Below are 11,333 nucleotides of genomic sequence, written 5' to 3'. Positions count from 1 at the left end.
AATTATGCTAAACTCTGCAGCACGCAGGCAGCTATCACCCTCACTACATCTTTCTGAAAAAGAAAGCCTCAGCCAATACTGCATAGGATCTGAGCAGCAGCTTCCAGGCACAGACTCTGTTCACCCCGTGACACAGAGCACGAGGATGTGCCTTTTAGTCTTACCAGCAGCAGACATGTAACATGAAATTGCTTGCTGCTTTCTGCCTCTGTAGGAGTGCTTTTTTTAAGGGGCTTAGCAAAACAGCTTGTTTTCTGGTTGAGCTAAATAGTAAAGAGAGGGTGTAAGAGGGGACAGGAGCAGTTTCTTGGAAGTCAGTGTGGTCTTGAAGGGTTTTCTGCAGGAGTTCTGGGACTGAGTTGAGTTGATGCACCTGCCTCTCTGTAATCAATGCTTCTCTCCTCCAACAGAAGCCAAAGGCAGTCCAACTGCTTGACTTTCTACTGCATGGCAGCTCAGGCTCAGCACAGGTGCAGAAACGTTAGTGTTTTCTTTTTTCCCTGTAGGGCTGCAGGATCCATCCTTCGCTGCCTCCGTACACTGGTGGGCATGGGACAGCAGGAGCTTCCCTCCTCCACAGGCAGTCTGGGGCCCTCTGAAGGCTCTTGGTGTGCTCATCTTTTGGGGGAGAGTTGGAAACAGAGGCAGCATCCATTTTTTGCCCAGTCTTTGGATGCCCCATCCCTAGAAGTGTTCAAGGCCAGGCTGGATGGCACACTTGGCAACCTGATCTGGTGCCTGATTTAGTGGCTGGTAACCCTATCCACAGCATAGAATCATAGAATCATAGAATGACCTGGGCTGAAAAGGACCACAATGATCACCTCGTTTCAACCCCCCTGCTATGTGCAGGGTCACCAGCCACCAGACCAGGCTGCCCAGAGAGCAGTGGGGCTGGAACTGGGCAATATCTGAGGTCCCTTCCAACCCAAGTCATTCTGCAATTCTATGATTGTATGATTTCGAAGGGTTCAAAATGCAGTTTCTCCTATAAACATCCTCAGAAATCCCACTCCAGGCAGAGAAGGCTGCATGAACAGCTCAAGACATCAAAGGCCTTGCTGTTCTTACACAAGGGAATTAGCTTAATTATGAGTCTGATCATCCTAAGCCTTAAAGTCAGTTCTGTCAAGTGCAGGACCTGCTCAACTGACCCGTCAGCTCAGCACCATTAAACCCAGCCTGGGCTCTCCTGTTGGTATAAAGCCACTGCTGCACACACGGTGCCCATGGCTGAGGACATGAGGAGGTGGGTGCTGGGAGCCCTGCATGTCCTTGTGCAGGCAGATGATACATTTATGACACTGCTGTCTCAGTCCAAAAACAGAAAGTGAAAAATAGGCTGTAAGGCAAATGGCACAAACACTGCTCCTTCCTCAAGGAGGCTTTTCCTTTTTCTGACACTGAGTTTGCCATTAACTTGAGAAACCACAGTTACAATGCCTTGTGCTTAGTGTAAAATTAGGGTCTAAGGTACTTAGGGTCCATCATCACAGCAGTTAATTTCTAATAATCTTTATCACCCAGGGATGTAAGGAGATCAGTAGATAAGTGGTATAGACACACATGCAGCCAGAGCTACAGAGGGCGATGGCACCTCTGGCAGGGTTAGGTGGAAGTGAAGAGATCCTTAAAAGACCTCAAGTCTTACAGCTTATCAGTGGTATTATCTGGGAACAAAACACCCTGCTATTACATCTCTATAAACACCACTATGAAACAGAAGCAACCAAATCAGTGTCTGTATGGGATCACTCAGCCAAACATTTGTTCCTGGGCATCTGTAAGTTTTTTTTTTCCTGCAGATATTCTGCTGAAACCCAGTAGTGCTGCTTCCTTCATGCAAAAATACGTGTGATGGTACTATATACCCACTGGTGCTACAGCACTGAGGCGTGGGTGGTCCCAAGACCAGCTAAGGGCCACCTGGATTCCCTCTTAGACCTTACAGATGAAGGAGAAAAGCTACAGAAATCTAAATTTCATTTTTAACCACCTCAATAGGGAGGATATGCTTTTATCTCTGTTGAATTCGACTTCTCCTGGATTGACCAGGGGGAGCTGTTTTGTTTTTATAACGCACTGGCTGAAGTCTTGTTGTTTTCCTGCCTGGTGTTGCTTTTCCTTCTCCCCACCGTTCTGTCATGTAATGCTCTGCCACTTTATCTGGTTCTGGCTACAGGAGTCCTGCTTTGTTCCCATTGAAAGGAGCCATGGCTTGTAACCAGCAGCGCACAGCAACCGTGTACAGCCATGCTGTGCTGGGCTGCGTTGCTCCAGTTCCCATCAGTGTGATATACAAGGGTAGAAACTGCATCACAGTGAACATGACTGCAGGGACCTTTCTGACAGCATCCAGATCACCAGGGTTGTCTCCCAGCACCAGGACTGGCTCCTGCAGGGAGCACAGAGCAAACCCCCCTGGCTGAGGCTCTACAGGAACTCCTGGGGGTCTGTGGTTTGCCCTCCATTGTGCACATGGGAACAGGGACTGTGAGGGTTCCCGAGGGGCCCAGGCTGCCTTGAGACATCTGCTCTGCTGTGGGCATTGGGAATGGGGAGCTCCCTTTATGAGGGAATGGGCTCTGTAGCTTCTGTGCCATGCTGACGGATGCTGGGTGGGAGCAAGATCATGAATACTGGGAAGGAGGAAGGTAATTTTCTTCAAATTGGGTGTGTGTGGGGTGCCAGCCCTGCCTGCTCTGTCACCAGATCCATGCTCCTCTGGTAGGTAGCAGGACAGCAGCTCCACGTTAATGCTACACTGGTGCCACCTACTCAGAGCTGTTTTCTTCAGATTTTCTTTTTAAATGAAGGCAGTGTCAGACAGTGTATTCAAGGAGCTGAGGTCCTGGATGCAGACTGTAACACAAATGCTTCACGTGTTCTCCTCAAGCAACACAAAATCACGTCAGCTCTGATCCTGTGGATGATGCTGAATTGGGAGAAGCTGTTGACTCCCTTGGAGGTAGAGAGGCCCTGCACAGAGATCTTGACAAATTAGAGGGCAAACACCATCTGCATGAAATTTCAGAAGAGCAAGTGCTGGGTTCAAAACATGGGATGGTGCAACTCTATCTATATGCACAGACTGGGGCATGAGGGGCTGGAGAGCAGCCCCATGGAAGGGGACCTGGGGATTCTGGTTGAGGACAAGTTGAACCCGAGCCAGGAGTGTGCCCAGGCAGCCCAGTGCCAAGGCCAACTTCAACCTGGGACCATGGAAGAGGCTGCCCAAGGCAGTGGGCATGGCCCTGAGCTGCTGAAACTCAAGGAGTGTTGGGACAATGCACTTAGATGTAGGGTTTGGGTTTGGGTGATGCTGTGTGGAATTGGACTCAATGATTTCTGTGGGTTCCTTCCAACTCAGGATGTTCGATTGTCTATCATTCCATAAAGACAAATTGACACTTCCAGTCTGTGCCTGTGAACTCGTGCAAGATCTCAAAGGTTGCATAGGCTCTGCCAGTGTTGCTTCTCTTCCTTTGCAGGAGCCCCTAAGAGAAGTTTACAGAGTGCAAGGTGTGCTTGCCTGATTACAGAGTAATTAACGAGCCACAGCAGGATCCATCACTGCCCCTTTCCACTTCTCATAGGCAAGGGGCTGGGTCCTTTCTGCTGCTTGCCAGAGCTGTCAGTCACTCAGGGTCCCTCCCCAGACCACTTCTCCATCTAGTATAAAAATGCAGGAAGCTGTGATAGCAGCATGGTGTGTGGTGTGGTTCTTCTTTGCTGCATGTGTGCTTGTCTCTAACAAAAGAGAAAAGGTACTGCCCTCTCTAGGAGGGGAAGCTTTCTGATGGTTAGGCAGTGACTGTTTTGTGAGGGTGTGATTTGTAATGGAAATGTGTTGTACTTCATTTAATTACAGAGTGAAATAAGTGGTTTTGTTTTATATGTGTGTGGTCCTGGTGAAAGGTTAGTCAGTGCTTGTTGTAAGTGAGAAGCTGGGCTGCGGTGTGCTCATGGCAATAACAGAGCTTTGAGTGTTTGCCCTCTAATTCTGCTGTTACTATCTCTTCTTGTACCAGAGCTTTTCAAAGCCTTGGTGAGGAGGAGGGAGGCACCAGGTATCTCTCCTAAATGTAGTGCTTGCTATCAATATCACTTCTCTGACAAGAGGTCTCTAGAGTGAGAAAACACTCTGTCCTTATTTCATTTTCACAAACAACATGAAACCTGAATACTGGGTGGCTTGCAAGTTCCCCTGATCCATCTCCCCTGTAAGGGGAGGGGAACCATTTAAGGGTCTGACCTTAATTTCTTAGTGGGGGTTAAAGAATATCTGCTAGTCACAGCAGAAGGATGTATCCTCCAATAAAGGGATCCTCTTAGGATGTTCTCCAGCTGCTTGGTCTGGTTTCTAAACCATTATGCTGCTTGCATTGCAGCAACAATGGCCTCTGCTATGCCTGACAAAGAAAAAGCTGCCAAGAGCTCTCCAGAGATGAAGGAAGAGGAGCAGCAGGTGGGTGCTTTGTGTAAGATGTAGTGGATTGCAGCTCTGGAGTGCAGGTGTGAGGAGGTGACCTCTCTGAGGCTAAGGCTGTGCAAAGGGAGGAATGCCTTTTCCCAGGCCCTGCAGCTTCTCTGGAAATAGAGGTGATGTCACAGCCACGGGTAGGCCTAAGGGCCCAGTTAGGCCTAAGGGACCTCTTAGTTAGCTGAGTGGGGTAACCTACTTCTTGGCTAGAAGGGAGATTGCTCTAAACCTGTAGCTGAAGGCCTGGCTTGCTGTGGCCAAAGCTCTGAGGAAAGGCTCCCATGTTCTTGCAGCTCTGAAGCCTGTTGTATTTGCTGTACTCCCATGACCAACAGTGTGCTCCTTCCAGATCAGTGGACAGTCTGTCCACTTTCAGCCAGCCTAATCAGCTCAAGTGAGGCTTTTGCAGGGTACTGGCTTATTAAATAGCTGTACAAAGTGAATTGGAGCTGGATGTGTATCTAAAAGCATTGAGGCTTTCTACAAAAACAGCTCTTTCTTGAGTATCACTGCACTGGGGGAAGACACCTCTAGGATGGACCTGCCGTAAGTGTCAGTGCTCCACAGCTGCTTTTAACTTGCCTGAAGTCTTCAAAGCAAGTCCAAGTGAAGCAAGCCTTGGTTCTACAGCTAGGTGTTTCAAACAGGCAACTGGAAGAATCTTTGTCACTATGCTGAAGGCTCAGTGTTGTGTTTTCATGCTTAATGGCTTTTTTTTTCCACTTAGGATGTAGTAAATCAGTTGGCTAACCTGACACTGATCAGCTCTGCCTGTGATGTGGTTTCTACAGTTTATGCCTCCACTAAGGAGAGCTACCCCTACATCAGAACAGTGTGTGATGCAGCAGAGAAAGGAGTGAAAAGCATGACTGAAGCCACAGCCAGCTGTGTGCAGCCACTTCTGGTTACCCTGGAGCCTCAAGGTAATTCCCAGTGGAAGGGGTGGCCTGCATGTCCCTCTGAAGGGTTTTCTGGGGCTTCCTTCCTGAGCTGAAGGGAAGCAGAGTGTGGAAATGCACAATTACTGTACTAAAATAACCACCCCATGTGCATGAGGCCAAAAACCTGAGTCCAAATCCAAGTAATGGGGGGATGCTCTGTGAAGGACTGGGATTGACTTTGATGTTGGTTACTTGAATACTGATCTTGCCTGGTCCGGGGTCTTTAGTGACAATTGCTCGTAGTTTAATTCTTGCCAGTTAATAATGGCTGAAGGAAAAAGCCACCTCCTCTTGGGCTGCCACATCTACTGGTCTTGTTTGCCATGATCCTTAAAGAACGTGGATGGTTACCTTCCCTGAAGAAGCTCTAAACCCCCGCAGGGAGGAGGGGTTAATGACTGGTGACGCTTGTCTGGTACAAGTCTGTGTGACTGGCCGAAGTTCAAAGTCCACAGTAGGCATCTCTCTTTCTGGTAACTACTTGATCCTGGATCCTCAGTGTATGGATGTTTGGGCAGAAAGGATGGCTATGCATCTGTTTCATGAAAAACTCAAGGAACTTGAGGAGGGGTGGGAAAACACCGTGTAGATGGCTATGTCTGTGTTAGTTAAAGCTTGCTGCAAAGTGAACAGGTCTATATGGTGACGAAGGGAAACTGCTCTATGAATTCAGCTTGCAGCAAAGAACACCTTGCCTGGATGGCACACCACCTAGGCTCTCTGCAGAACAACATACTTGATCTCATAAATCTTATATTCCCGAGTGTTAGGAAAAGCAAGCTTGAACTTCTTTTTCCGAACAGTGGCTGCAGCAAATGAGTGTGCCTCCAAGGGTTTGGATAAACTAGGGGAGAAGCTTCCAATTCTTCACAAGCCAGTGGATCAGGTGAGAAATAAAGGTTGCCCTGTTCCTTGCAGGGTTTCTAACCTTGGGAGTGAGGTGGGCTCTCAAGAGGAATGAAATACCCCTAGAGGAACAGTGCAAACTCCTTACAGGAGCAGGTAATGCACAGATGCTGTGCAGAGTACTTTCAGTGCACTATAAGACCCAATCTCTACTTGACATTTCTCTTCTACAGGTTATCTCTGAAACAAAAGAGCTGGTGTCATCCACAATGGCTGATGCAAAGGATGTTGTGAGCAGCAGAGTGGCAGAGGTGGTAGATGCAACAAAGGAGGCCCTTCACAGCGGTGTGGAGGCTGCCAGATCTGCAGTGACCAGCAGCATGGGGATGGTTAAGGACTTTAGAGTGGGCCAGATGGTTGTAAGCAGTACAGAAGCTGTGCTGGGGAGAACAGGAGAAGATGATTCACTCCCCATGGGAAATGAAGAATTAGGTCAGGAACTGTGTCTGTAATGGGATAACGAAATGGGGGACAGTTGGCCCCATTCCCTGCTCTGCTGGTGTGGACTGGGGCTAGTGGGAAGTGCTGTTTGGGAGGCCACCTGGCTCCTGACATGTCTTAGCTCTGCTTGATAAGAACCTTGGTTTACTGTCTCTTTCCTCAGCCAAACTTGCAGCATCTGGGGATGGTGCAGACATAATGTCTGTAGAGCTGCAGCAGAAGAAGAGGAGGTATTTTGTGCTGTTGGGATCTCTCTCTGATGAACTTCTCCAGTGTGCCTACCTGCACTCAAAGGATAAAATTAAGCAAGTCTGGCAGGGCATGCAGGAGGCCCTTGGACAGCTTCACAGCATCATTGAGCTGGTAGGTAGAGCTTGGTGTTCCTCCTGGAGGGCAGTTGACCAAAAGCTTGGCTTGGCCTTATCTTCTGTGCTTTGATAAGCACCTGTGTTGATTACCAGCTGACCTGCTTGGCACCTTTCCTCACCTCTCTCAGATTGAGGCCTTCAAACAAGGATTTAATCAAAAGCTTCAGCAGGAGTTGCAAGAGCAACTATGCCTGATGTGGCTGGACTGGACTAGGAAGCTTCCTGATGGAAGTGGAGATAGCAGCTCTGCAAAGCCAGAGGTATTTACCTGGGAAGGAAAGCAAAGGGTTCTGGGCATCTCCTTGAGTTTATTTTTCTTCATCTTCTTGAAGTAACACTTCTCATCATCTTCCTGTCTCCTCCTAGGAGATGGAGTCCCTGGCCCTACTCCTGGCATGTAGCATCACACAGCAGCTGCAAATCACCTGCTCTAAAGTTGTGGCTGCAATCCAAGGCCTTCCCTCAAGCCTTCAGGATAAGTTGAAACACTCTTTTAATACCATAGAGGAGCTTCATGCTTCTTTCTTGGCAGCTCATTCCCTCCAGGACTTGTCCAGCACTGTCTTGGGCCAGAGCCAGGAGAGACTGGCTGTGATCTATGAATGCATGGAGGAGCTGCTGGACTACTTATCAGACAACAGGCCTCTATCCTGGCTGGTGGGACCGTTCTCTCCTAGGGAGGAGGAGGAAGCCTTGCAGGAGAAAGAAGCAGACACAAGTTGCTGAGGATCTTGAAGCTCCATAGGTCTGGCTGGCATGAGTTGCCTAGCACTTGGTCTTGGTCTTCCATGCTCAACTTTCTAGCTGAAAGTGGTGTTGACACATCTTGGATGATTTTTTGAGTACTAGTAAGTCTTTAGCAGCTTCAAAGGGAGGTGGTGGAATTAGCAGTGTCACTATGTGGTGCCTAAGGCTGGAAGTATAGACCTAAAGGTCTTCAATGCTCCCACCTCCCTTGGAAGCTGTTTATGGTATGTCTCCACCAGTGTATCCAGATGGTACCTATATCCAAAGCAATAATTGCATCTTTCAGATGGCATGCAGTTTAAAGAATTCCTCTTAGAAGCTGCTTGTACTAGGTACCCTACTTAAAATAAAACTATTGCATGCAGAAACTCATACTGTATCTCTTCTTTTATGATGAGACCCTGCAAGAGTGAGTATTGCTCATCAGATGTGATCTGCTCTTCCATTCTTCAAGAGTTCTTGTGTGCAACTAAAACAGGACTGCTTTTCTTTTTCTTTAAGTTGGAGGGGACAGGTCTGGGTTCAGCAAACTTGCTTCAAAACCTCAAAGCAGTGGTGTTCAGCCTTGTAGGCTGCCCTTCCAGGTTGATGATGTGGATTATTTATTCTTTAAAGAACCAAGAGAGGCCTCTAGATGAGATGCACTTGTCCTTATGGTGGCTTCAGCTTGCTAGATGTTAATTGGGAACACCACACAGCTGATAGAGACAGGTGCAGGAGATTCCTAAAACACCTTGATAGTAAGTTCTAGTACACATGCTATGGGTAACAACTAAGAATGGTTCTTGTAGATATATTACTTTTAAAAAGAGAGTCCTGGGGGTGATGTGGTGATTGGTGGCTGTCTTGGCCATAGTGGGCACGAAGTAGTTGAGTTTAAAACTTTTGATCTGCTGCTATGTGGTAAGCATATCCCAGCCTGTAGCAGAATAGTGGGTTGCAGTGACTTCTCAGATGGACATCAATAGGCAGTCTGTCAGTGGCCTCTCAAACATGGATATTCAGGTGACCAGTCCATAGGGGTAGCTGTCAGAACCTTACTGGTGCTGGTCCTGTCAGTTCTGACCTGTCCTGGCCAAGAGATGCTTCAGTTGAACTAGGAGCTCTTTGCACACCATATGTGACTCTTGGAAAGAGGCAGAACAACACACTGCTTTCAGACTTGCTGGACAGTAATGTCATTGAAGTTGATCTTCCAAAAGCCTCTGGAACAGGAAGCCCTGCTTCTTACTTATTGTACTCTCAATTCTGTGCTCCTTAAATTAGCAATTGGTTCACACTGAAAGCAGAAGGGTAAGTCCATCTAAATTGGCAGCCCAAGCTATTGCTGCAATCAGAGATAAATTGCAGGTATCACCTCTCCAGTGCATGTTCTGTGACTACTGCTGTCTAGTTCTTCCCTGGTGGAAGAGATCTAGGGAAGGCACACTCAGTCTGTGTGACGTAATTACAGCTACACTTGTAGGGAAGGAAGTGGGATGCTGATGGTAGGTAGTATAAGAGCTAGCCCTGGTGCTTGGTGGGAAGTGTGTTGTATGTTGTCTCCTTCAGTATCAAAGCTCTGTCAAACTACCTAGGTGCTAAACTTACCTGGAGGAAAGTAAGTGACTTTTATACTCCATGTTAATTTATCAGTGCAGCAGATGAGGTCTGTATTAATTTAGTGCTTGCCCTAGCAAATCATCCATGTTCTGCTTATGGATTGCTGGAGCATAGTCTTGCTTATTGCTTAAATCCACTTCCTGCAGTTAGCTATTGGCAGCTCTTGCCTTGGGAACCTGATGTGCAGTGGGAGTAGGAGGGAAATCACTCAGAGGTTCTCTTGAAAAGTTGCTTCCAAGTGTGTTGGTTCATAAGGGGAAGTTATGGGCCACTAGGCTGCTCGGGGCTATGAATGTCAGGATCCATCCGCTCTGTGCTGAGTAGAGCAGCTCCTTCCCTCCAGCAGGTTCCAGAAAAATATCTCTCAAGCACGTCCTAAATACACCAACTGTTCAAAACTCAAGGGCTAAAAAGAAAACCAACTCATGACTTGTTTTGGAGTTCTGTAATTGTAGTTTCTACTAGCTAGGGGTTTCTCTCAATGGTGAGAATTCCTCTGGCTGTGTTTTGAGGGCCTGTGGCTGCTGGGCAGCACAGAAATGAATGGATTTTCTGCAAATGGTTGAAGTGTAAACTCTTCTGAGCTCTGAGAGAGTACCAGATCGTTCTCAATTTTGTCCAGACCAGTTTGTCTCTGCTTGCTTTTAATCACTTTGGGTAGAATTAAGAAATGTTAGTCATCTGACAAGCCTAGACAAACACCTTGGCAGGGAAGACATGCCTTGAGATGTCTTTTCTGGCTTTCAGTAGCCCTTGGGAGTGATGTGGCATTCCTTGATTCAGATAATTATAGCCCAAGTGATTATGTCTTACCCTCCCCTACTGCTGTTCATGCCTGCTTAGGCTGTGGCCACATGTGACAGCTCAGTTGCAGGCTGATTTGAATTTTAAATGTAATCACGGGGCACTTGCTCCTTGTTCCCCTCTTGGTGGATACCACCTCATTTCCCTCTGGGAGTTTGCTTAATGCATTAATTATTTAATTCTCCACTCATATTCATGCACTTGTGCCTCTTTTTTATTCAGCCCCTGCTATTCATTGTTCAATGCCTGACTTCCAGGTCAGTGAATGTGCTGGGTGAAGGCTACCTTGGGCATCCCTCCAAAAAGCTGTCATCTTCTCCGGGTTGAGTTAGGAGGCGTTGGCCAACATGCTGCTGTGACCTCTACCTGGCAAGGGTAACTGCTGATGGAGGGTTTCCCAAGCAGCTTTGTTGGGAAGGCAATAGATTGGGAAACCAGAAATCTTAGCAAGTGCTAAAAGGCAAAAGCTCTCTGGTTGCTTGCAAGAAGCCTAATTCCACTTTACATTTCCATGTTTCTGTACATATTAGTACATTGACAGCCTTTACACAATATCTCCACTTACTGCCTGCTGTAAATATTTATACATATATATGTATACTATATTTTTAAAGTTTGTGACTGCCCTGAAAGGCTGCTTGTGTAGCTAGGGACCTCAGAGGTGAGTGTTCTGGATTTCCATTTTTATGTGACCTTAGGCCTCTATGTGGAAGAATGTAAGATCCCCAAAGCTTACTGGAATTAATCTACAGTGGAAACTGGACAAAGCTTTTGCTGTCAGTGCAGGAAAATGATGGTGCTGTGCCTGGCCAGTGTTGCAGCAGAACTGGGTGGTGGGAACTACTCTGCTGCTGCTGCATGATGTGGGTAGGGACTGCATTTTGTAGCTTGGTTCTTTGCCCTGTGCTTTCTAGTCATATCCCACTTGTCCTCCCTCTCTCCTATTACATCTCCTTTGCTTGCATCAGAGGAACTGGGGAGAGGGAAACCTGGAGGGAGTTCCCTGTGCTCTGAGTTGGGTGCTGCCCTGCTCAAGGTGGG

The 11,333-nt window shown here is 47.5% G+C and overlaps 1 protein-coding gene across 2 annotated transcripts; it reads left to right on the top strand.

The window, feature by feature from the left end:
* The first annotated feature begins 3,706 nt into the window (after positions 1-3,706).
* Positions 3,707-9,005, top strand: PLIN3L (perilipin 3 like). Of its 2 annotated transcripts, XM_046902981.1 has the most exons (5): positions 3,707-3,767; positions 4,392-4,468; positions 5,211-5,406; positions 6,228-6,310; positions 6,504-9,005. In XM_046902981.1, exons 2-5 carry the CDS (start codon positions 4,397-4,399, stop codon positions 6,780-6,782), a joined length of 630 nt encoding a protein of 209 aa, XP_046758937.1. In that variant the 5' UTR covers positions 3,707-3,767; positions 4,392-4,396; the 3' UTR covers positions 6,783-9,005. The 2 variants fall into 2 exon arrangements, 1 of the variants encoding a protein (XP_046758937.1); XR_006931911.1 differs by lacking the exons at positions 4,392-4,468; positions 6,504-9,005 and having other exon boundaries at positions 5,211-6,420.
* Positions 9,006-11,333: the final 2,328 nt, after the last annotated feature.

Source organism: Gallus gallus, chromosome 20, assembly GCF_016699485.2.
Source record: "Gallus gallus isolate bGalGal1 chromosome 20, bGalGal1.mat.broiler.GRCg7b, whole genome shotgun sequence".
Lineage (NCBI taxonomy): Eukaryota > Metazoa > Chordata > Aves > Galliformes > Phasianidae > Gallus > Gallus gallus.
The sequence above is the reverse complement of the archived record's forward strand: the minus strand, read 5'-3'. Positions and strand labels throughout refer to the sequence as shown.